The sequence below is a fragment of the Brachycentrus maculatus genome, unplaced genomic scaffold (assembly GCF_059751285.1).
Source record: "Brachycentrus maculatus isolate JH-2025_06_01 unplaced genomic scaffold, ASM5975128v1 h1tg000971l, whole genome shotgun sequence".
NCBI classification, from domain to species: Eukaryota; Metazoa; Arthropoda; class Insecta; order Trichoptera; family Brachycentridae; genus Brachycentrus; species Brachycentrus maculatus.
Window position 1 is genome coordinate 1 of NW_028281691.1, and position 25000 is coordinate 25000.

At 33.4% G+C, this 25000-nt stretch overlaps 2 protein-coding genes across 2 annotated transcripts in view; both read left to right on the plus strand.

Moving 5' to 3' along the window:
* Positions 1-399: 399 nt before the first annotated feature.
* LOC148299746 (uncharacterized) lies at positions 400-15001 on the plus strand (the record flags this gene model as incomplete). Its single annotated transcript, XM_088275744.1, has 14 exons — positions 400-554; positions 3063-3289; positions 4264-4440; positions 5516-5661; positions 6753-6931; positions 7618-7823; positions 8161-8794; positions 9325-9520; positions 9966-10288; positions 11422-11561; positions 12415-12560; positions 13044-13197; positions 13928-14437; positions 14828-15001. Coding segments are annotated over 14 exons (3286 nt in total), but the record flags the coding sequence as incomplete, so codon positions are not given.
* An 8613-nt stretch (positions 15002-23614) lies between these two features.
* LOC148299747 (uncharacterized) overlaps positions 23615-25000 on the plus strand; it is a gene marked incomplete at its 3' end in the record, with an annotated part of 55413 nt that continues 54027 nt past the window's right edge. Inside the window, exon 1 of the mRNA XM_088275745.1 lies at positions 23615-23754. The remainder of the gene's footprint in view (positions 23755-25000) is intronic.

Genomic DNA, 25000 nt, shown 5'->3' on the forward strand with positions numbered 1-25000 from the left:
TGCAAGATGGACTGACGATATAAGAAGAATAGCGGGAGTGACCTGGATGCGGAAGGTGGAGGATCGAAGAGGATGGAGACTCATGCGGGAGGCCTACGTTCAACAGTGGACGGACACAGGCTGATGATGATGATGATGGTGGAACGGCGTTCCAACAGCTTTTTTCACAGATATATTTTTTTAAATTTTTATCATCAATTAGACGAATTTATATTTGCGCTTACGTGATAAAAATCTTTATGTATATAATTCAACAAAATGATAAAAATTGGTTTAAATTTTATTTAAATTATATTAGAAAATATTTTTTTTTAGTTAAAAGCTTGTCACGAAGTGAGTTCCGGGACCTTTTTTTATAAAAAAGCCTGTGTAAGACAAATGTCTTTTTTTCTTTTCTAGAGACAAAGTAGTGGAAAGGTGGGTAGAAGTACTAGCCTGGTCAGCCGGCGGTGGAGGGGGTAAGGGTGGCGGAGCCCCAGGGCTTCTAGTGCCTCCAACCGCATACCCCCATCTCAGAGACCTACCCTTCGAGGAGCAGTGCTATTATGGAGATGGTAATTTACATTTAATTATTTTATTCTATTTTAAAAAATTGTCATTTTTCAGTTGTACATGTTTTTGGAATGCCCAGAAAATGTACTATTACCCTTAATATTTACCCGCTACAGGGCAGAAAGTGTTGTTTTTGCATTTTGAAGAAAAGCTATGTTTTAATTATTTTTAAAAAAAGTAAATATTTTTTAAATGGAAAAAAGACCTTCAAATTTTACCTAAAAAGATCTGTTGCACAGTAAAAAGTTCAATAAGTGGCTTGATAATTATTTTTAATACATTGTATTATATTTTTAAACTTTAAAACCGTTCTCCTGAAAAATCAAGTTTTTTGATTTGTGACGTTCTTGAAAGGAGTGAGCGATATATAAAATTATCTTAATATTATGTGTTAATTCGAACTAAGAATAAGGATGTGATTAAATAGATAAACATTTCATATATTTTTAAGCCATAGATAAAATTATTCCAAGATTAAGTTTAAATTTGAACTGAGAATAAAGCAGTGATTCAAATGGTAAACATTTGATATATTTTTTTATGAAAAAGATAAAATTATTGCAGAAATTTAAATGAATCACGGAATAAGTTTCTTATCGCAACAATAAACCAACTCATAACATGGCTGTGTTCGAAGTCATAGTTGTTCTATTTCATTAAAATCTTTTCGTATTTTCTAAAATTAAAATTGTTTGTAACTACTTTTTATTGGTACATTTTTTCTCCAAAACAAGAATCTTGTCATCATCTGATGATGACAAGGTTCTTGTCGAAACCGGTTGGAGAAAAAATGTACAAAAAAATGGTTAAAAAGAAAGTTAGTTTTATTTTATAACGATTATTTTTTTATATTTAAGGATGTTATATTTGACTCCAATAAAAGACTAACCCAATTTTTCTGTTATACACTAAATATATTTTTTTGTCATTTTTATATACATTCACCTTTTTCAAAAACAACGGTTTTGGATTTGCTGCACACCATCAGCATATCACTTTTCTTGCACACATACATACATACCGTTGACACCAGCTCATGTGAGTCTTTTCTACTATCAGCAAGAAGCACAACATCGTTAGCATACAAAAGGCAATATTATTGTGAAAATAAAAATATAGTCCTCAGAGGTCGGTCATCCATTTATGATAACTGTGATTAGGAAAACGTTAATCTTTTACAAATACGAAATTATCATTTGAGAATGCATTGTAGTGTAGGTATTATCTTGTGTTGACTTTGACTTAAATTGTTCTAGTTTATGGGTATACTTGGGTAAGTAAGGTGTGAACATATTAAGTATATTGAACTAACAACATGTCGCTCACTCCTTTCAAGAACGTCACAAATCAAAAAACTTGATTTTTCAGGAGAACGTTTTTAAAGTTTAAAAATATAACACAATGTTTTAAAAATAAATATCAAGCCACTTATTGAACTTTTTACTTTCCAACAGATCTTTTTAGGTAAAACCTGAAGGTTTTTTCTCCATTTGAAAAATATTTTGTATATTTAAAAAAATAATTAAACAATACCTTTTCTTCAAAATGCAAAAACAAAATTTTCTGCCCTTTAGCGGGTAAACATTAAGTTAAAAATATGCCTCTTCTGCTGGGATATAGTACATTTTCTGGGAATTCCGAAAACATGCACAACTGAAAATTGACGATTTTTGATTTATGACGTTCTTGAAAGGAGTGAGCGATGTCAACAAACATTAACACAGAGTTATCAAACGGAGATTTTCACAATTTCAAATACATATTTCTTCCAAGTATCACGACATCTTGTTTAATGGGCAAATATACCTAAGCAAAAATATGTTTTTTATATTATTTTATGACATCTCATCGAAGATGAAGAAGAATATGGAAGTCTGGGCATTTACGGGCTGACGACCGTCATAGGCTGTTTGTTATTTTATTATTATTTGTTGTTTTATTATTATTTTATGTTTCTCTATAAGTCTATTCATGAGTGTATTTTATTGTTATTTTTTATTCATTTAATATATTTACATTTATATTTATAACATTATACATTTGAATCATTTATACATATGGAGAACTTTTATATTTCGATTCGCTGTGCCTCTTCATAAAAGACGCTGTGCTCTTGTGCTTGGAGAGGGACTTACACTCGTGGTTTAATGTGATATAATAAAAGATATAATAGTTTTTTTTTTTTATATTTTTTCAAGATTTAAATGTATAGAGCTTTAATTTTTTTCTTAAGTATTTTATTATCATCTATTTTTTTAAATTTTTTTTTTTTTTTTTTATTATTATATTTTTTTTAATATTATATACTGTATTTATGTATTATTTAAAAGGCATTAGCCGTTCAATAAATAAATAAATAAATAATGCGGGGGAGTCTGAATGGTTCCATTCTCCTCACACGCGCATACCATTGTCTTCTTCGTTACCTTCCCCACCTAACAACATCTTCGATCTAGCATATTTCTCTTGATATAATAGTATTATGTATAATTCCGTATGTTGCCCAACAGTTCACGAAGACTCGGGTCCCGAGCAGCGCGGGTACCGTGTGGCGATCGTGGAGGGCACGCCCTGGGTGCGCGTGCGCATGGCGGGGGGCGCGCTGGGCCCCCAAGGGGTGGAGGCCAAGCTGGCCCTGGCCGTGCCCTACAGCGGCTGGCCGGCCGGCAGCGACTTCCCCAACAGGGCCCCACTCGGCCATCCGGACGCATTGATGTTCTACAGCGCAGCACAGACGGTAGTGTATTATTTGATGAGTATTTTAATAGTACAATGCTCGAGGAGTCAATTATTAGTAGAAACTGTGCATGAAAGTTTTACCACGAAAAAAAATCAGATGGCAATCTAAATAGGTCGTTAAATATTTATTACAAATGTGAATGTGAGAACAAGATGAAACGAATAAAAAAATTCAAGTTGTGGTAGAGTGGACTCGAACCTAGAAACTCTGTCCTAGACTCTTTGACACCATCCACGGGACCACTATCCGGTAATAGTACATGACCAATTTATATACACTAGCAAAAATGAAGCAAAATTAAAAGGAATTAAGCGTTTTATAGGTAGGAGTCCATGAAACACCCTACCTTCGGTTATTTTTAGGCATATTTTTTATAAACAAGCAAAAAAATCACAACATTTGTAGTCACAACATATTGTCAGGTATGAAACCTGACAAAAATTTGTCAATGTATCTGTTACGCATTAAATATTTTTGGAACAGATGTCTCGTGTGCGAAGGTCATACGGGTAAGCGCGGAATGTTGAAGAAAAACCGCGCGTATCACGTACGTTCGTATGTGTAGGGCGGTTAAAGTACATCAGTTATTTATATCCACAAATAAAAAAATAAGCAAAAATAAAATTAATCATGCATTTTATAGTCCATAAAAAGTACATGACAAAAGAAATCTAGCATTACGAAGACAGAATTTAGAGTTCTTAAAAATTCTTCAGTTATTTATATGGTTTACAATAACAAAAACTATGATTTTTACTGCTATTTTTTAACATAATTGATTACAAAAAAGTACCATATACCACATGTATGCGGTTTTAAGAATTTAACATCTCTTCAGATGCATGATTTAGTACAAATGGCTCCGTGCATGATATTACGGACTCGATTTTCGATTGGATCTGCGTAAAAAATCAGTTTATAGTGATGTTGCTTGGATGCAAACTGATATGAATATTTCATTTTATTCCTAGGGCTTTTACATTGTCGGTGGAGCCCCCGCCAGTGGCGTGCAGTGGTCGGAGCGCTGCGCTGGCTGGCAGCTGTGGGCTGAGGGGGCTCGCGCCCTGTTGGGGGCGCGGGGAGAGGGCGCAGCCCGAGTGGCTGACACACTGGGCGCTGTGTTGAAACATCTCAGAGAACATGGCCAGGTCAATAAACGAACGTTTAATTTATTTATTTATTTTTTACAAAAATTTAATAATATTAGTATTTAACCACTCACCGAGATTATTATGTCTACCGGTTTCGAGACGTACCCGTCTCTTCGTCAGGAGAATCACTACCACAGCATGCAAACAATACCACCCTTCACCACCATAGCACCATTTATACACTTAAAACTACACAATATGCTACACACGCAATTTTTGGTCGACCCGAAGACCAACATGCACTAAATGTTTTAGCTTAAACATACGTTACGAGCCGAGATTAAACATGCGCTTGGATTAAACATATTAATAAACCAGCTTATATACTCGTAGGATGAAAGGAGTGGGCGGGGTTTGAATTGGATATTGACGAATCTTGCTTAACCGATGTTGAATCCAATAATGGACTATAAGTAAAATTTATTCGGTTGTTAATTAAAGGAATTTATTTTATATTATTTGGGAAAATTTCAGATTACTTACATGAATCAAATCGTTCAAATAAATGAGTTACGCAAATCAAAGTTCAAATCTTCCACATAAATGGTTTTGATCGGTAGTCTGGAGAGGAAGAGAGGGAGAGGAAAAACCCCACACGATGGACCGATTAAATTAAGGCAGCAGCAGCAGGCACCCCGGTGGTTGGAGCGCTACGTGCAGCGCAGTCAAGTGATAACTGGAGAAGAGTCATCGCTTCCACAAGGGTCACAACCCTCAGTAATGAGGAATAAGACGGAAAAGAAGAAACGAGTTACACAAAGTACTTGTACATTATATAGTTCCACAATTGTTAATTTGTGAAAATACATGGAAGAGGAACGGGAGGGAGGAAAAAGGGAAAAGGGAAAGATCAAAGCTTAAGTCAAAGGTGATATAGTGTGTTAAAACCAGATAATTTTATGTTGAACGTACCGCTGGTAAAAATGTTATATAATGAAAAAATACTGTTTAAAAATTAAGGTGCAACCTGTGGTTTTATATAAATATGTATGTTATTACCTACACTACATAATTTTTTATAAGTATGCCGAGATTTTTTTTATGATCGGGTTTTTATTATTTCATTTCACAGCCTCCCCTTCGAGCAGTTAGCAGATACATGATGGAAGAAGCTCTCCTTTGGCGACTCGAGAGACCAGTGTCACGAGGTCCAGCTGGAGACTTGCGAGCCTGGTCTTCCAATCATTTGGCCCACCATGTGCTCTGCATCATTGACACGTAAGATTTAAAAATACATTGGAAAAACAATCATAAAACAAAAACAAAAAACAAGTTAACTTATATAACAAGCTAATAACCAACATTTTGAGTGTGTCCAAATACTTGTGTACAAAATCTGGATTATCTCCAATTACAGGAGTTATTTTCATATTATTTTTTGACATCTCATAGAACATCATCTTATAGAACTTCCAAGAATTTGAGTAGTGTGGTTGTCAATAATGGGTAGAATTGGTGAATGTTAGACGTGTGTAAAGTGATCACTTAAACCAGCGTATGACGGTCGTCAGCCCCGTAAATGCCCAGACTTCCATATTCTTCTTCATCTTTGATGAGATGTCAAAAAAACAATAAGCTAAAAATTAAACAAACAAACAACAAAAAAACTTTACAATATTTTGAGAGTGTCCAAATAGTTGTTCACAAATCTGGATTATCTCCAATTAAAGGAGTTATTTTTCATGTTATTTTTTGACATTTCATCAGAGATGAAGAAGAATATGGAAATCTGGGCATTTACGGGGCTGACGACCGTCAAAAGCTGGTTTAAGTGATCACTTTACACACGTGTAACATTCACCAATTCTACCCATTATTGACAACCACACTACTCAAATTCTTGGAAGTTCTATATATATATGAACCAATTTTGAAACATTGTTCTTGAATCACTATGAGGATAACTCTTACAATTGGACATAATACAGATTTTGTGAACAAGTATTCGGACACACTCAAAATGTTGTTAATATGTTTTCATCAATCAACTCTTGATTCTGACGTTTTCCTCTATTCTCCTCTGATTCTATTGCCGACCACATACATACTTGAAAGCGGTCAGGTTAGAAGTCGAAACGTGAGGAGGAGACGAATGTGTGAGGAGATGCATGAACGTGGAAGAGGCGAAGAACGTTTGCAAAGACAGAGTGGTGTGGCGTTCTATTCTCTCTGCCTACCCCTGCGGGGAAGCAGCGTAATGGTTAGTTAGTTAGCTATCAGACTTTAATTTGCCACAACTCACGAAGATATACAAAATAAACTACCGGATTTATGGACATAGGCTGGTAATTTAATAAATCTTGTTTCAGAGTTCTCGGACAAGTGACTGCCAAGACTGGGAGGCATTACTTTTTCCCTAGTTGTGACGTCATAAAGTTATCAGTCTGGCGGGGATCTCGAGTGGGGGAAAGGGACTGGAGGGGGGATGCATCATCTCTGGCGGGATTCTTGAGCACACTGCACGCCGAGAGCGCACTTTTAGCGAATGGTGAGATAAAATCTATCATCTTTTTAATCGCCTCTTAAACTTCAAAAAATAGAAAATATATGTATTTTTTTGTACCCCTTATCCACGTATGAGTTAAAGAATATAAAATTTCATAGCAAAGATAGAAAAACTGCAAAATATTATTAATATTTATAGTATTTAGAACAAATAAACTATGAAATTATGAAAAAAAAGGTTACTAAATGACTTTTTTGATATATCATCTTTGGAAAGTGTTGCTTTATAATTTGGACTGAAAAGCTATCAGGAAACACAAAAAAAAAATTATGTAAAAAAACCGATAATTTCTGACTGGAAAGATTCGACTGCTCGCTACCATATATAATATAATAAACTCAAATAATATTATGGATATTTCTAAGATTTAAATCATTTACTTTGAAGTATATATAACCACTCACCGAAATTTTTGTCTACCGGTTTCGAGACTTACCCGTCTCTTCGTCAGGACAATCGCCACACCAGCATGTAAAAAATACTCTACGTCACTACCATATAGTACTATTCACACACTTGCAACTAGAAAAAATATTGATTAAATGCATTGTTGGTCAACCCGAAGACCAACATGCACTAAAGGCCAAGGTCTGACATGCACTTTGCATGCCAAACCTAAGAATATTTTTGCAAATTTTAAACATCATGTGAGTATTTTTTTCCGTTAGATGAAGACTCGTCGTGGGGCAGAGCCCGGCTTGAAGGGGCTCTGGTGACTCGATGGGGGCTCCTGCTGCAGGAGATGACCCCGGCTGGGGGGACACGCGGGGGGCGCCTGGCGGGGGCGGGAGCCGCCCCCTATTCGCCCAGACAACTCGCGTACCTTGCCACTGCTGCTAGAGGATTGCTGACAGCGAGGCAGATGGTCATACAGGTATGAAAGAATTTTCACTCATGAATTACATGAAATTATAGTAACTTTAAACATAAAGAGTAAATCCATTCATGAGTAGGCATAGGCTATGAAACTTATAAAGTTGAAGCCTGAGTAGGGACATGATAAGCGTTGTTCCATAAGCTTTATTTCCAGATTTCCATCTTCTTTTAGATATAAAGGACGGATGTCTCATCTCAAGAGACACCTATAATATTGATATATCATCCGTAGGGTGAACAGTCTTGTAATTTTTAAAACAAATGTAAAATTGAGATTATTTTGTTTTAAAAAAGTATTACTTTTTTAATTTGACCATCTGCTTTTTGCATTTAAGGACTCCAATGAATGGTTTCAAGGGGGTCTATCAACAACAATAACCCAGCCTCTGGACCCCATTGAAGATTTGATACACCTATTAGCCATAATATTAGATCAAGCAAGAGATTATTTCCTTAAGAATCACGTTTCAAATGGTATATTTGATGATACTCTGAGTAACAAAGATGTTAAGAAACCCACTGGTGCAGTCAAAAACACCTCATCTAAAGATACTCTAAAACGTCAAAAACTAAAGAGTTGCTATGATGCTTCAGCCACTTATTTAATTGACGCAGTGCGAAGAGATTCAGATACGCAAAAGGAAGATTTGACTGACGACTGCATACTTATAAGAACGCTTCTAAAGTGGCTGTACAAAGCTGCCGATGAAGATAAAAAATATCTTTGTCCTGTTCTCAAGCCTTATCTAGACTTGCTGTTTGCTACGTCACATGAAAACAGCTGGCATTTAGAGGAATTCAAGTCAAGAGTTTGTGACAAGGAGTTCAAGAGTCTCCGGTCTTACTGTAAACTAGTTAATGATGGCAGTATTTCACCAGCGCAAGGACTTGTCGATGCAGCGTCCAAAGGCTGGCAGTGGGCTGAAAAGATGTTGGAAACATTGGATATTACTACAAACTCCGCAACAGGTAACAATAAACACAACAAGCAATAGAAAACAGAGTATTAAGTGGATGTAGTAGACTTTATTGAATTTAAGTTTAACTTAGCAAATATCACTATTTCTTAAAATCTGTTGACACGTGTTTCAAAATATTCCGCATAATTTTCAAACACCGTATGTGAAGCTAACTCTAAATTTTAGCGTTGTGTTCTTGGGACGTTGAAGTTTGATGAGAATACCATATTTCATTTTTAATTATTGATACTGTAGTCTGAGAGTATGATGTGGTAATATTTATCGGTTTTAAATTGATCTTTGACAGTATTTAAAAAAAATCTATTGGGACACGTATATGGATACATTCAGCATCATAATAAATATCATCTTACTGTCTTATAATGCTGAATGGATCAAAATATGTTTCACATTTCATTTTAAGAAAAAGTGGTGTTTATCATGTAAAATTTTAATAAAAAAAAAAATCTCAAATGTTTTTAGGAGATACTTTTTGCTACATTTCATAGACTTAATAAAATAAATCATTTTAATTTTTAGTTCTCAGATTAGTTTTTCCTAAGCAACTCAAACAAGATATGAAGTTTGATTTGAGTCTGCCGGAAGATGATCGAGAAAGAGACAAATGGAATAATTTCAATGCAAACAAAAAGAACAGACTTGTGATGAAACTCAACATGGCAGAACAGTGTGTCATAGAAGCTTTTATATGCAGTTTAGACAATGAAGCTATGGGGTAAGTTAGAACAATGGATTCAATTTCTATAATTTATCATTCGATATAAACATACCTTTTTCTTCTCAAGCTAGAACACAAAATGTCGAACCCCCTCCGAAAGTCTGTTGATGACAGTCAACAGTCTGCCTTCTCCTGAGGAGTTTAACTTAGTTTCCTCCCAGCAATAAGCAAATGCTGAGAAGTTCCTGATTGGCCCACATATGATTATCCCTCCTGTTCCCAATACAGATTCAAATAAAACATCTTTATTTGGTTAAGGAAACAAAAATCCACTTAATGATGTATAAACCTTGTACATAATAAGCAAAGTAAATAATAAATGCAATTCCCATCGAAAAAGAACGTCTTTTTCGTTACCTTCCCCACTTAACGACATCTTCGATCTCGCATATTTCAAGCAGTTGTGTGATACAAACCTTGATCTCGGTATTTTCATTTACAGTTTTGAAGGATTAGTCCAAACCAGCAAGAGTGAAGAGTTACTCTCTGGTAGCAAAGTTGACTGCAGCGCTTCCAACGGAGATGTGTCAAAAACTCACACGCTGAGGAGCACCACTGGAACGATCAATACAATCGCAACGTCAGATAGCAGATATCACACGATGCGCAGTATTTCGTCGAAATACAGTACTCTGCGAAATTCCGAGAGTCTTTTTGGATCGTGTTGGTCTGCAGGAGACACTTTGAGGTTGAAACATGGAGTGTCGAGACCGACCGTTTTGGAAGAAGTTAATCAGACTCCAGATAAAATATTTCTTGGCTATGGTAAGCAATGCTTACTATATTATTCTACCATATTCAAAGCTCTGCTGTGTCAATCTTGAAAAAAAATACAGAGAATAGTTTACAGCCGGGAAAAATCAGAAGATGGGTGTCTGAACATTCTAGGGCTTATGACCTGGCATTTGGCTGGCTTAGAGTATCCCTTTATATGGAACACTTGGATAAAGTTCAACGTTCTGCCCATTATTGAACATCCTTGTTGTACCTTTTCATTTTTGAAACCTGTATATATGGAATGGTCTCAATTACCTTCTAATTTCCGAAGCTATCAAAAATTGTACCAACAATTTATAATAATAAAAATTTAAGTGATCGTTTGCTCAAAATATTAAATCGATTAAAGTTATTCACCGATTGCTTTGAAATTGATTGATGAATATACATAGAAAGGTGTTTTTACTTGTGAGAGGTAAAAAATATTTTTTGACCTAAATAGCATTGCCATCTGTTGGACGTAATAGCAACATACGTATCAACATTTTTCAATCTTATATGTAAAATGGTCTCGGGTATCTTACACATGCAAATGTCCACCTGAGATGCCTTCCATCTTCTTTCATATAAAAAGAACAAAAGGTGTTTCATATCAAGTTGAAACACCCATAATATTGACACACATATCATGCGTAGGGTGAATAATCCAGTGTCTGATATAATAAATAATAATAATACTCCTCAGATGTTTTCTGATGTTCTTTTTAAAAAAAAAATTCAAAATATATTACATTTATAAGTCATATATATAATATTCCCGATGAGTAAATTCTATTTCTCATTTTGGGACATGGGATTGAGGTTAACAAAACTGGAACATAAACAATATAGTAACAAAAAAGATTTTAAAAAAATAACCAAAACATGGAAAAATATAAAAATAATAAACATGTATAATAAATAGGCATAAGAAGCATATTTAAAATAAATAAATGAGAAAAGTATAAAATGAGAAGCATATTTAAATTAACAAATGAGAAAATATAAAAAACATAAGGTAAAAACAATATTAGAAAATATGACTATCTCATTCCTTAAAGCATTTTTTCCAATCATTCATTTTGGATAACTCTTAGAAGTAACTCTTCTTTATTATGAAACCCCAGATTTTTGTGTTTTAGATGACATTGGAAGCAGTTTACATTGCTGCTTACGGGATTCCAGTCCTTTTATCCTGGTTTTAGAACGCAGACAGGCCTTGGCTCCTCACCGCGAATACAAAGGAGTCATCAGGGCACTTATCAACATGCAGCGATACAGTGTAAGTCTTTATAACACGTATTTATGTAAATTGTACTTTGTCTAAATAAGATAGAAATAAGGACGCCGAAGAGCTGGCAAAAGTAGACATTACATTCGCTACTAGACCGGGATAAGAGGGGTGGAATTCCAGAAGGCGCAGGACTGCGAAGTTTATGGCAGAGTGATCCTCAACGTTGAAAGAATCTGACAGGGTACAAACAGAAGAGATGTATGAGTTTATCTCTGTTCTGTGATAGTTATCCCATTGACCTTCTGTGCTGTTTAATTTCCACGTGGTGAAAAAAATATATAACATCTCTTTTACTCTAACATTTACCAAATTTTTTTGTATTAATATCTGAACATAAATGAAAAAGAGTAAAGAATTTAGGCTTACGACCCGTCATTGGTTGGTTTAACTGATCACTTTTATATAAACGTGTAGTAATCATCATTATACCCATGATTGACAAGTAACCACATAACTCAATATTGAAAGTATCAAATGTATTTTTGAGTAAAACTCGTCTGCAATCATAAATGGTTAAAATGTTGAACCTTTTCATATGTTTCATATTGATAAAGAAAGCAAAACAGTGCGTTCTGTAAAATATATAAAAGAATTAACTTCTTCTTCTCTATGAGTCCTCTGTTCTCTATTGCTGATATAGGCCTCTTTCCATTCTTTCCATTTCCTTCGGTCAGTTGCTGCTTGCAGCCAGTTTCTACCCTTCACAGCTACTTTATCGTTGGACCATCTCTTTTGGGGTCCTCCGACACCTATTTCGTTCCCCCAAGGTCTCCATCGTAATTTTTTTGTTGAATCAACAGTTTACATAATTTGTAACCATGTTAACTTTGTCTTTAAAAAGGTGTTACAAGAACTAGCTGGATGGCTCTCTGGTAAAGAAGAGAGAGCCGGAGCACTTAAAGCTCTCCATAGATTGGCCAGAGGAGGCCGGAGAGCTTCGGGTCCACTTCCTCCCCCATCAACACACAGACATAATTATACCCTAAGGTATGAATCAAATTATACACCCTTAAAATATTGTATAAATCACGACCTGTAATAAAAATAATATATTGTAATATTTGTTATGAAATATGGGTACACTAGAACTCCAATTATCTGACCACCGACTATCCGAATTACTTTCAGATGTTTGAAAAAAAATACGAAAACTTTTCAAAGTAAAACGAGTATTGTTTATTGATTTGGCATTTATTTTGTGGAATAATATGATGATTTTAATGAAAAAACAATAAAAATGCATAAGACCACTTTTGAGTTTATAAATGTAAGCAAGACATGTTTAAAGATCTACAGATGTTCTCATCATCAGATAAAAACACAAACTGAAAATAGTAATGAACCAGTCTGTAATTTTACCTTTTGACAAGGGCATATGTGGTTGTCAAAACTAGTCATGTTTACATAAAAAATAAAAAAACTTCTAGTGAAAGTGTTTTATTTTTATATTTAACGAGTATTCATCCACAGTCCTAAGAGAACCAATCTGCAACATAAAGTGAGAGCTTCCGTAAGGCAGTATTACAGAAGAAGGAATATTGATGCCATGTCTGGCGATGAAAGCTCAAGTAAGAAATCCGATAAGAAGAGTTTGTCGAGTCCTGACAGTGCTGAAGGAACAGAGGTAAGAATACAAAAAGTCAACAAAATATCATTTTAATCATTATAATCCCCCTACACTGGAAAACCTCCTAATGCTGTCAACTCATATTGTTCGTGCACATACATATACATATATGAATTCTTTTTATTATTTATTTATCTACCAACAATTTTAGTGTTAAATATAAAATGTTAACACCACCAAAGAGGAAATGCCTAATCTAAGACCCAACTCTGTGATAGTATAATAGTGGTGTGACCATCGTCATGTTTGTAATTGTCCTCTCAAGGACATAAACCTCTTCTTTTCCCTTGATCCAGTTCTAATTTGATTGAGATGGATGGAAAACCTCCCATTGTTTTCCATCCATCTCGTTGGTGGACGTCTATGATGCCTTGCTGGTCTCAGATATTTTAACCTATCTCTATTCAGAAGTCAGATATCAGATATTATAAGTCAGAGATCCAGTATGAGAGAAGACTTTGGTCTTTGATTTATCAACTAATCTTCATTTACAATTTTAGTGCTTAAGTTCTAGATCCCGAATGAGAGAAGATCTTGGTCTTAGATCTAGTAACTAATCTTTATTTACAACTTTATTACCTAAGTCCAAGATCCCAAATGATAAACACCCTGGTCTCTGATCTGCTAATTCATCTTTATTAACAACTTTAGTGCCCAAGTTCGAAATCACAAATGACAAAAGACCTTGATCTATGATCTATTAATTAATCTTTATTTTCAACTTTAGTGCCTAAGTCCGCGATCCCAAATGAGAGAAGACCAGCTGGACCTCGAGATCCAAAAGGAATACTTGAACAATACTGCCCTTCATGAACTGGGACAGAACACCACATTGTCTGATCACTACATGAATCTATGCAGAGAAGCGATCAGAGACTCAAACATGAAACGTTCACACGCGGCATTTTCAGAGTTCAACAAAGACATAAGCAGCAGGGCGAAATCTGGAAAGGAGAAGCACAGGGCTTCTTCAGTTGGCAGGAAGTCTGGAAGCGATACCAAGAGGGGTTTGAAGAACAGCTACGATAGATATGGGGTGACGAACACGCTAGGGAGGAATACTATGGCTGATTTGAGGGTGTCGACGGACTCCTTGCTGGGGACGTGCAGAGAAGCCAGACTGCATCACGCGGCTAAAAGGTCCGTTCTGCCAGGAGTCAGCTCGTCAGATGTTCCGTTTGGAGACGCTTTTAAAGTTTCCCCACTTTATTCTGGTGTTCATTCGGAATATGAAGTGGTGAGTAAGATTTCAATGCATCATTTTTAAAATATGACACACTGTGGGTCCTTAACATTGATGACTGGCGTATTTGGGGAACTTTTTTAAATTTATTTTTAATTTTATTTTTATATTTAAAGGAATAACCCGCAAATCGTCTATTTTAGATGCTTGTCTGCAGGTAGGATAGTAAGGATAGGGAAGGTAAATGTGAAAACTACATCACAAATACCCAGACCAATTGAAAAGAAATCTTTCTTGAATTCATTTTGCAATTGGCGGGAATCAAACCCGCGACGCCAGTTTCGCAGTCGAGCGTCTACCCAACTACGACATAGCACTTGATTTTTGTAACCACCTGTACTTATAATACAACAATTCAATATATTTTTATTATAATTTTTACAGATGACGCAATCTATTTTGCAAGGAGCAGTACCGCACGCAGGACGCGATAGGCAGAGACATCTATCGGCCCCTAAGGATAAACTATATCCATGACTCAAACCAATTTTCTTGATAGCGCTTTTCAAATTTTGTTGAGAAATATAAAAATTATGTAAAAATACTACTGGTGCCTGGGCGCCGATTCCACACGTAAATGAACGTTTTTAAACAAAGTTAAAACTTGAACTTTACTTCAGGACTCATATCGTTCCCTCCTTTTAACTACGTCATACATAAAAAAACTTGATTTTTCAGGAGATCGTTTTTAAAGTTTAAAAATATAATTGAACTTTTTACTGTGCAACAGATATTTTTAGGTAAAACCTGAATGTTTTTTCTCCATTTGAAAAATAATCAGGATGTTTAAAAAAATAATTAAATAAGTAATACCTTTTCTTCAAAATGCAAAAACAACAATTTCTGCCCTGTAGTGGGTAAATAATAAATAATCAATTACTTGAAATGCATGTAAAGATTTATTGATTTGGCGTTTAATTTGTAGAACTCCATTTTAATTTATGTACTTTTCAAATCAAACACAGATTTTTTGAGTCTTCGAAGTTGAATTTTAGTAAAAAAACACATAAAAATTAATATTGTGACAATTGTTTCGCCTAGTTATGGCATTCTTTAACGAATGTTTTTAAAAATACAACTTAGTAGACTCAAAAAATCTGTTTGATTTAAAAAATTTAAACATAAAAAAAATATATAATGAAATTAAATCCCTCTAATATTTCATGTATTAAATTTGTGGTCAGTCATTTTTAAAAATGTTTGTTAATTTTAGTTTAATAGTTTCAAGACGGACCCGTTTCTTCGTCAGGACAACCACTACACCAGCATGCAAACAATACTACACGACATAACTATAGCTCTATTCACAGACTTACAATCACACAAAATATTGATCACATGCGTTTTTTTTCTGACCCAAGGACCAACATGCACTAAAGACCAAAACTAACTTGCCCTCAGAATATTTGTCAAACAAACTGTGTGAATAGTAATATGTAGTATTGTTTTCATGCTGGTGTAGTGTTTGTCCTGATGAAGAGACGGGTGCGGTTAGAAACTGATAGACTCAAATCTCAGTGAGTGGTTATATACTTATATTTTGTAATCAAATCATATTTACAATATATGTATGTATAGAATATCAAAGCAAAATTGTCATTTGATTTGTGAAATAAAGTATTTTGCGTTATATTATGATATTTTATTATAAATTTCTTACTTCACGATTCCATATAAAAAAAAACACAGATGGATTAGGCATGTGAATCAAATAAATAAAGAAACAGTAAACAAATTCATGAGGAGAATGTGGTTAGTTATAGAAGCAGAGGAAGATCGAGGACAACATGGCTGTATCATTACATAAGTATTTCAAATACTTAAAAGTGGCCAGGTCAATAATCGGCGGGTATGTTTGAGGACATGCATGAATGTAAAAAAGTTAATATCGTTTGCTAAGGTAGATTCGTGTGGCGTTCTATTCTATTCTCTACCTACCACTGCGGGGAAACGGCGTGATGATTGGTTAGTTAGTTAGAAATACTTACACGACTGCGCGAAACTGTTCCACGATTTAACTAACGAATTGAACTAAATACTAATTCCTTTCACTGCCTACACCGAGGTACTTCTAGAAAATTTGGTGATGGACTTACAATCTTATATTTATTTAGATTGGCAGTGACAGGTATATTGAAAGCCTTTAAATGTAAATTCACAGTTAAATCGGGATACAATTTTATATTGTTTCACATTTTCAATCAATTTCGCAACTTAGTTAAAAAAAATTGCTTTGCAAGAGTAGATCTGTCAGAAAGCCTAGATGCTTCTGTATCAGATCTGGGCATGCGGTGGGACAGCTTGTTCACGATTTAAGACTGTTATTTTATAAAACTATAACAGTTGAAACTAGTATTTTTTTTGAATAACCGATAAAGTCCAACTTTTATCTATAAAAAGTCAGTTATTTGAAATAACGATTACGAAATGGACCAAAAATAACCAAGGAAATAATTCATAGGTTTTTTTTTGCCATTTTTCGACCTCCAAACTTTGTATCCATTTGATCTGATAAGAGCCATTATTCAACCGTCTCTTTGCTCAAAAACTCGTTCATTTTGCAAAAAAATGGTCCCTCGCGAAATAAATTTTACGGTGCGTCAAAAGGCCAACATATTTCTATAAAATGAATTAAGTCGATGAAGTTTATTTGAACTTTTTTACCTCATAATTCTGAAACTTAATTTCAATTAATTTTAGTCAATTTCGGGAAATATTAAAAGTGAAGGTTTAAATTGGACTTTAAACTTTTAAGATAAGACATATATTTTTTACTTAAATAATTAAATAATTACCTAGTTAATTTACAACATTTTGAGTGTGTTCAAATACTTGTTCACAAAATCTGGATTAATAATCAAGATTTTGTGAACAAGTATTTGGTCACACTCAAAATGTTGTAAATAAATTATCTAGTCAAATTATAAGCTTAAATAATAAAAACGAAAATGATATTTTCTGGCGTTTCTCATGTGTGTGATTATAATACAGGATTCGGACCTCACATACTAATATAAAAGTTTCTGCTTAATAAAAAAAGCTTCTTTACATATCACCAATAGATGCCTCTGGTAAAGTTCTAGTGATTCAAGAATAATGTTTCAAAATTGGTTCATATATATATGGAACTTCCAAGAATTTGAGTAGTGTGGTTGTCAATAATGGGTAGAATTAGTGAATGTTACACGTTTGTAAAGTGATCACTTAAACCAGCCTATGACGGTCGTCAGCCCCGTAAATGACACTGCGTCAATAAAATGCAGTGCCCTATGCACCATTAGATGCAGTTAAGGGTCAGAGAGAGAGATGATTTTTGTTTATACTTTATTCTACTTGAAATCTATTATCTCGACTGTTTTCTGTTTTCAAATATAAAATATTAATATGCAAAGAAAAGGTAATTGAAACGATTCAATATTCATTTTCATCCATGTTGATTTAGCAATATAATATAAAGTAATAAATTTAGCTACACTTACCGATGAAACTGTTTGGCAAAAATCGTTAACGCATACCCTAGTTTCCACCATTATTATCCTGAAAGATTCTTTTCGGGAAAATTGTAAGCCTGCTTTTGAAATTTATAAAAGTAATTAATCAATTTAAGCCTCTTGATTGCGCTCTTGATTGCGAGATACCGGAGTATGTATATACTATACGCTTCTGCTCAGACCTGCTCAATATATCAACCCCTGATTGCATAATTTGAAGCGAAGTTTACAGGAAGAATGCCTCCCTATTGTTAGGGAAGTGGTTACTCTGACTCTGTCAGATAGGGGATCGAGTTCTTGCCCAAAGAGTCTGGGTCACGAGTTACACCCTTTCCGACAGCATAATAATTGTTGGATGATATATCCAAAATAAAACACGATTTGTTGGATTGAATTCTACATTTATTTATGTATATATTAATACGTGACGCGTTTCGTCTTCTTAGGACATTATCAAACGAGTTTGATAATGTCCTAAGACGAAATGCGTCACGTATTAACATATACATTAATAAATGTAGAATTCAATCCCACAAACCGTGTTTTATTTTGGATATATCACACTATTTCATATATATATATATATATATATATATATATATATATATATATATATATATATATATATATATATATATATATATATATATATATATATATATATATATATATATATATATATATATATATATATATATATATATATATATATATATATATATATATATATATATATATATATATATATATATATATATATATATATATATATATATATATATATATATATATATATATATATATATATATATATATATATATATATATATATATATATATATATATATATATGTTTATGTGTTTGTGTGTGTGTGTGTGTCCATTTAGGGACCTACCTGAATTACCACAACTTCCATAAGACTTTTGTTTTAGTTTATTAGTTTATTAATGTAAACACAACTAGTTTCGAGAACTACGATGTTCTTAACAGGTGAAAATTAAAAATTGAAAAAACAAACTGTTGAACATTCTTTTTTTCTTATTTCTATTCCATTTTATCAGAATTAGTCACAGCAACGCCTGGCTAGGTAAAGCTGTTTATTGATTAAAGCTTTAGATATTTTCATTTATGACCATTGATAAAACTGTTTCCCGATTTTTTTGCCTACCATATTTGTTAAACGGTCATGTTTCAAAGGAATTGACGTTTTAAGCAATATTTATTAAGGATAAAGGATTAAGGATGAATAAATATTAGTCGTTTTTTAGAATATCGAGGGGAAAATAATAGGACGTTTCCGATTTGGTTTGGGAAATATCCGTTTTAAAGAGGAAATAAGTATAACAGATGATCGTGTTACTTTATCGTATTTATACCTCATAAAAGGACTTACGAACGACAATGATCAGGAGATATTGCCGAATCGAGGAGAGGATGTAAAAAATGAAAGAATAATGTTTGATAAAAGGTGAAAAAAATATTCGATGTTTTAAAATCGCTTTTTCTACCATAAGTTACGACTTTTGCTACCCTAATATGCAATATGAATTTTAGTTGGAAGCATTTGATATCTCTATAGAGACGAAGAATAAACCAAAGTTTGGGCTGTTACTGGATTTACGGCCTGTCATAGGCTGGTGTTACTGATCACTTTATAAATGTTATCTTCATCATGATTGGACATCATTTTATGCTCAGATTTCGGAATAATAATAATAATTTTGTATGATTTAATTACTCTTCTCTTACGATACCAAAAACCATATGATACCATATGAAAATATGATTTAAAAAAATCCTAAATGAAGAATTAGTACATAAATAAAAATTAGTACGTTAACCCTGAGGATGACAAGGTTCTTGTCGAAACCGGTTGGAAAAAGTGTACCAATAAAAAAGTGTTTCAAACAAAGTTGTTTTATTTTATAAAGTTTTTAAAATGTGCCACAAAGCATCTGCGAAAACCATTCAAGAAATGTTGGCTTATTGTTTTCATTCAATTTTACTCAATGGTATGATATATTTTTCTCACTTTTCAGAACTAACTGTTTTATTTACAGCAATAAACGTCGATTTTTTGCACTAAACTGTACTGAACTGAATCGAAACTGCTCACAATATTGTAAAATTGCTAGCAGTTTCAGTTCAGTCTGAAAAATTGGCGCTTATTACAGTAAACAAGATAATTGAATTGTGCTTTAATTTCCTTACGAAGCTTTTTTAAGAGCTTATTTAAAAAAGTATATTATTATGCAATTATCGTAATCAACCAGCTATTTGACGAAGCATTATAGGTATTGCATTGTTCGGCAAAAATAATGAGGTTTCCTTCATTCTTTTTCAATTATTGATGCTGACTTCACTTCAATGAAAACTGAATTGAATCCTGTATAGTTTATAATGAATTCCATAGTTTTCTGTTAAATCAAGAGGTATTTCCATAAGTACAGGGTGGCGCAAAATTCATCACCCTTTCGGAAGATGTTATAATTTTTGCAAATGACGTCGTACGCCAATCCAATTTGACATTTGTAAACAAGACGGCTGCAGTATACAAACCAATTAAAGGTGGTGCAAAATTAATCGTCCATTTTCGTTAGTGAATAACTTTTTTATTAAATTTTATTAAACATTTTTAATTTGTTGCCGACGGATGTTAGAGGTCAAAATCAAATAAAGAAAAAGGTAAAAAAAAAAGGAATGGGTGAATGATCAACAGTTAATTTTATAAAAAAATTGTAAAATGTTTATATTCTTAATTTTTTCTCTCTTTTGTGTGTATGTGTATATTAGGTTAAAATCGTAAAAAAACAACAAAAAGTGTATTAAAAAAGAACTCCACCGACAAGACACATAAGGTGGCTTGGTAAGTCACTGCGAAAATTGTTTTCAATATGTTCAAAATTGTGATTAAAAAATGTATACAATTTATGTTAATAAAAAAAAAGATTTGGAGCTTTAGGTTAAGTGAAAAAGACGATATCCGTCAAGTGGCTGCCGCCAGTGTTGATACACATTTGTGCTAGTATTATCAATTTGGCAAAAATTATAATATCATCCAATCATAGCCCATATAAATTTACATGTAAAATCATAGAACAAAACTCATACACATAAGTAACTTCATTGCTAACTAAGAATCATTGAAATGTATTAACTATTGCGTCTAGCGAGATAGCGAGTGTTTTTGCGTAGAATTTTCACTCATGAATTATATGAAATTATAGTATCTTTAAGCATAAAGAGTAAATCCACTCATGAGTGTGCATAGGCTACAAAACTTAAAAAGTTGAAGCCTAAGTAGGGTCACGATAAACGGTGTAATTTAAAAAAAATCATTTTCCCATAGGGTGATTAATTTTGCGCCACCCTGTATAAAAAAGTTTCTTGAAGCGCTCGGCTCATAGCTCTGCGAATACCGCCCGTATAATATATAGCATCACCTCGAGCTTTTCATTTTTAATTAACATTGCGTTAGATGAAAAAGTTAACCTGATAATGAAGGGCCCATCAAGACGAAGGGTGAGAGAACAAAAGGATTTCACACCTCCCTTGCTTTCTATCACCCTGGTACAAGGGCTGGTACTTAAATTCTCAAAGGTGCCAGACACGTCAAAGATAAATACATCAAAATCCTCATTTCGCTTAAAAATAAGAATAAAAATACCAAAATTCTCAGAATAAAACCGTTTTAATTAACTTGTAGGGTTACTCATAAAAATACATTTTAAATTAATACAATTTACGTAAGTATAATAAATATGAACGCAATGGTGCATGGGGCATTGAATCGTGGACACAGAATGCATGAATGTGGAAGAGGCGAAGATTGTTTTGCAAAGACAGATATTTTAAGCGTTCCCTCTGCATGTAATTGATTTTTTGAATTTTTTTATTTGAGTAGCGCACTTAAATCAGGAGCGTTCATTCCATATAGGCAGAAAAGCATTGCCTATCCTAACTTACCCGAGTGATATATAAAAACGCAACCAGTACCTACCCTGCCTTACTAAGTAATACCTAGCTTAATCTACTACTTACCTTTACTGGCCACCCCAGTAAGTAGTACCGGCTTCCCTACTACCTATCCAAATTAATTCTCTGTGCACGCAACTGTGTGTATATGTATGTATAATATATAATATTTTCTATGATATAACGTGGCATTGGTTTGTATTGTATAGAGAACCACCCTTATATTTCCGAAATGTTGCTAACGCCGATATAATGCAGCAAAATATGATGAAAACATCGTAAAACCATTTTAACGAAACACCTTGCAGAATTTCAAAAGAGTCATCCACCTTGCAGAATTTCAAAAGAGTCATCTGAATTTGGCCAACAATTTCACTTCACCAAGACAGTCCCTTATAAAAACACTACAAATTCAAAAAAATACCGAAAATAGGGTATTCATAGCTAAGAACCTAATACAAATCGAAATATCTTTTCATGAACCAGCAAAAATTATTTGCATAACGTAAATATCACCGAGTCCGCGCTCGCCGCGTGGCGCTTTGTAAAAGGGGATGAAGGAATTCAGGGATGTACGGTTTGAATTTTGAGTTTTAGTACTGTGAATGTGTCCCTTTTTAGGATGGGTGAGATTTATATTACCGTGAAGGTTATCAGCGGTAGGAAGTGCGCCTGACTGTGTCACAGTTCCCGCCCTTTCCAGCTGGGGGCGCGCGCAGCCGCCGCGCAGCATCTCGGGAAATTCTGCGTTTCAGTTAGCGCTCGCCACGATCAATTTCCCGGGGTAAAAAAGCCTGAAAAAAGTAAAGATATTTACCAAAACAAAAAATTGTTAATTGTAACATTAACTTTAATAAAACTATTTGAAACGTGTTCAGTGGAATATATTTTGTGAATATAAAGTGGAATATGGGCTAAATTAAGCTTTATTGATTAAATTAAGATAGGCGGAGGTAAGAGTGTTACATTCTGTTACAAATAAAGGTCAAGCCATGAATAATTTAGAAAATTTAGAAATACATAAAAATTTTAATTCAGACAAAACATTAATTAAGAATATACTGTTTCAAAATACGTCACCATTATTATCAATGTTTCCTTTTACAAAAAATATTGTTCCTTAACCCCCCCCCCTCCCTAAATTTATTAACCTATATATACACCTAAATATATTTTTGTTCGTTAGTTTTAATTTGTACCAGAAGATGAAAACATCTTTCGTTTTCGAAACTAGTCGTAAATATAAATTAAATTAATTAAAGTGGTATATTCAAGTGTTTAATTTTAATAAAACAAGAAAATTTAAATTGTGAAAATATGTTTTAATTTCCATCGTCGAAGCTTGCACTGGAACGCGTTCCGGATGACGGGAACGTAACAATGGTCGAATCTAGTTGAACGGAGAAAAGCGGCGGCCAGATCTCTAGTATGGACCAGCCGTCCTCGCAGGAGAGCGTCCCGGCCACTTGTCACCGATCACTCGCACTAATATAGGAGAAAAACACTAAAATCAACCGGCGAATCGCCAGCCTGCCTCGCAGTACGCATCCCAACACAGTACGAAAACGCAACAAAAATATATATCCTTCGAGTGCAATATCCGAACAATCGGGAGATGATATATGACCGACTTGGCCACGAAGCGGTTGCTAAAACAATAGACGATCACATGAAAAAAACGCACTGAAGTCGCGAAAAGTATAAGTTTCTAGTTGAAAAGTTTACTGTGCAGTGTTTTGGGATATTTTTGATTTTTTTCTGTGACCTCGGACAAGTCAAAGAGACTGTTATTGTTACAGCGCATTTATGTAATTGAACGTTCAAAAACGGATTATTTAAACGCGGTAAGTACTTTTAGAGATGTGACATTATTTTTATATTCAACTTTTAGCTGCAGCAGATTTAAATCCTTGTTTTCAAAAATACTGCAGTAAAAATACCTTAACAAATATTTTTTTTTACTGTTTATTGTTTTTGCATGAACGGAAAGATATTGTTTGTTATATTATAAGCATTGTTAATGTTGAGGTTTGGTGATATAACACTCTCCTTGTCATTCATCATTCACTTTGTGTAATACCACTTAAAATGAATGACAATGAGAGTGTCGATATTTTTATCAATTCTTTATATATGAATTAACTATGATTAAAAATCCATGAAAAAAAACAATATCCTGAATAATAATCATTTCTATGGCAAAGCAGATTGCGGTTTATTTTTATTATACATGAAATTTCTCGTTTGACTTTGAAAACAGTATTTTCAACTTTTTTATGAAATAAATATAACTGTTTTTTTTTTTAACTTTTTTTAAACACTTTTATTTTCGGTCAAATTTCCCGAACGATTTTGACAATCACCTTCTCATCTTTAGGGATGGATATGTACCATTTATCATAGTAACAGTACGCATCATCCCTGAAGATAACAAGGTACTTATCAAAACTGTTATATTTGTTAAATTTATCACTATTATTTTGGTCGAGCACCGCAAACGTAACACAAACACATATCGCTCACTCCTTTCAACAACGTCATATATCAAAAAACTTGATTTTTCAGGAGATCGTTTTTAAAGTTCGAAAATATAATACAATATATTAAAAATAAATATCGAGCCACTTATTGAACTTTTTGATGTGCAACAGATCTTTTTAGGTACAACCTGAATGTTTTTTCTCCATTTGAAAAATATTAAGTTTATTTAAAAAAATTATTAAACAATACCTTTTCTTCAACATGCAAAAACAACACTTTCTGCCCTGTAGCGGGTAAATATTAAGTTAAAAATATGCCACTTTTGCTGGGATGAAGTGCATTTTCTGGGCATTCCGAAAACATGCACAACTGAAAATTGACGATTTTTGATATATGACGTTGTTGAAAGGAGTGAGCGATATGTATATATATATATATATATATATATATATATATATATATATGTACATATATATATATAAATATATATATATATATATATATATATATATATATATATATATATATATATATATATATATATATATATATATCTATAAATATATATATATATATATATATATATATATACAAATACAAATTTGTAAA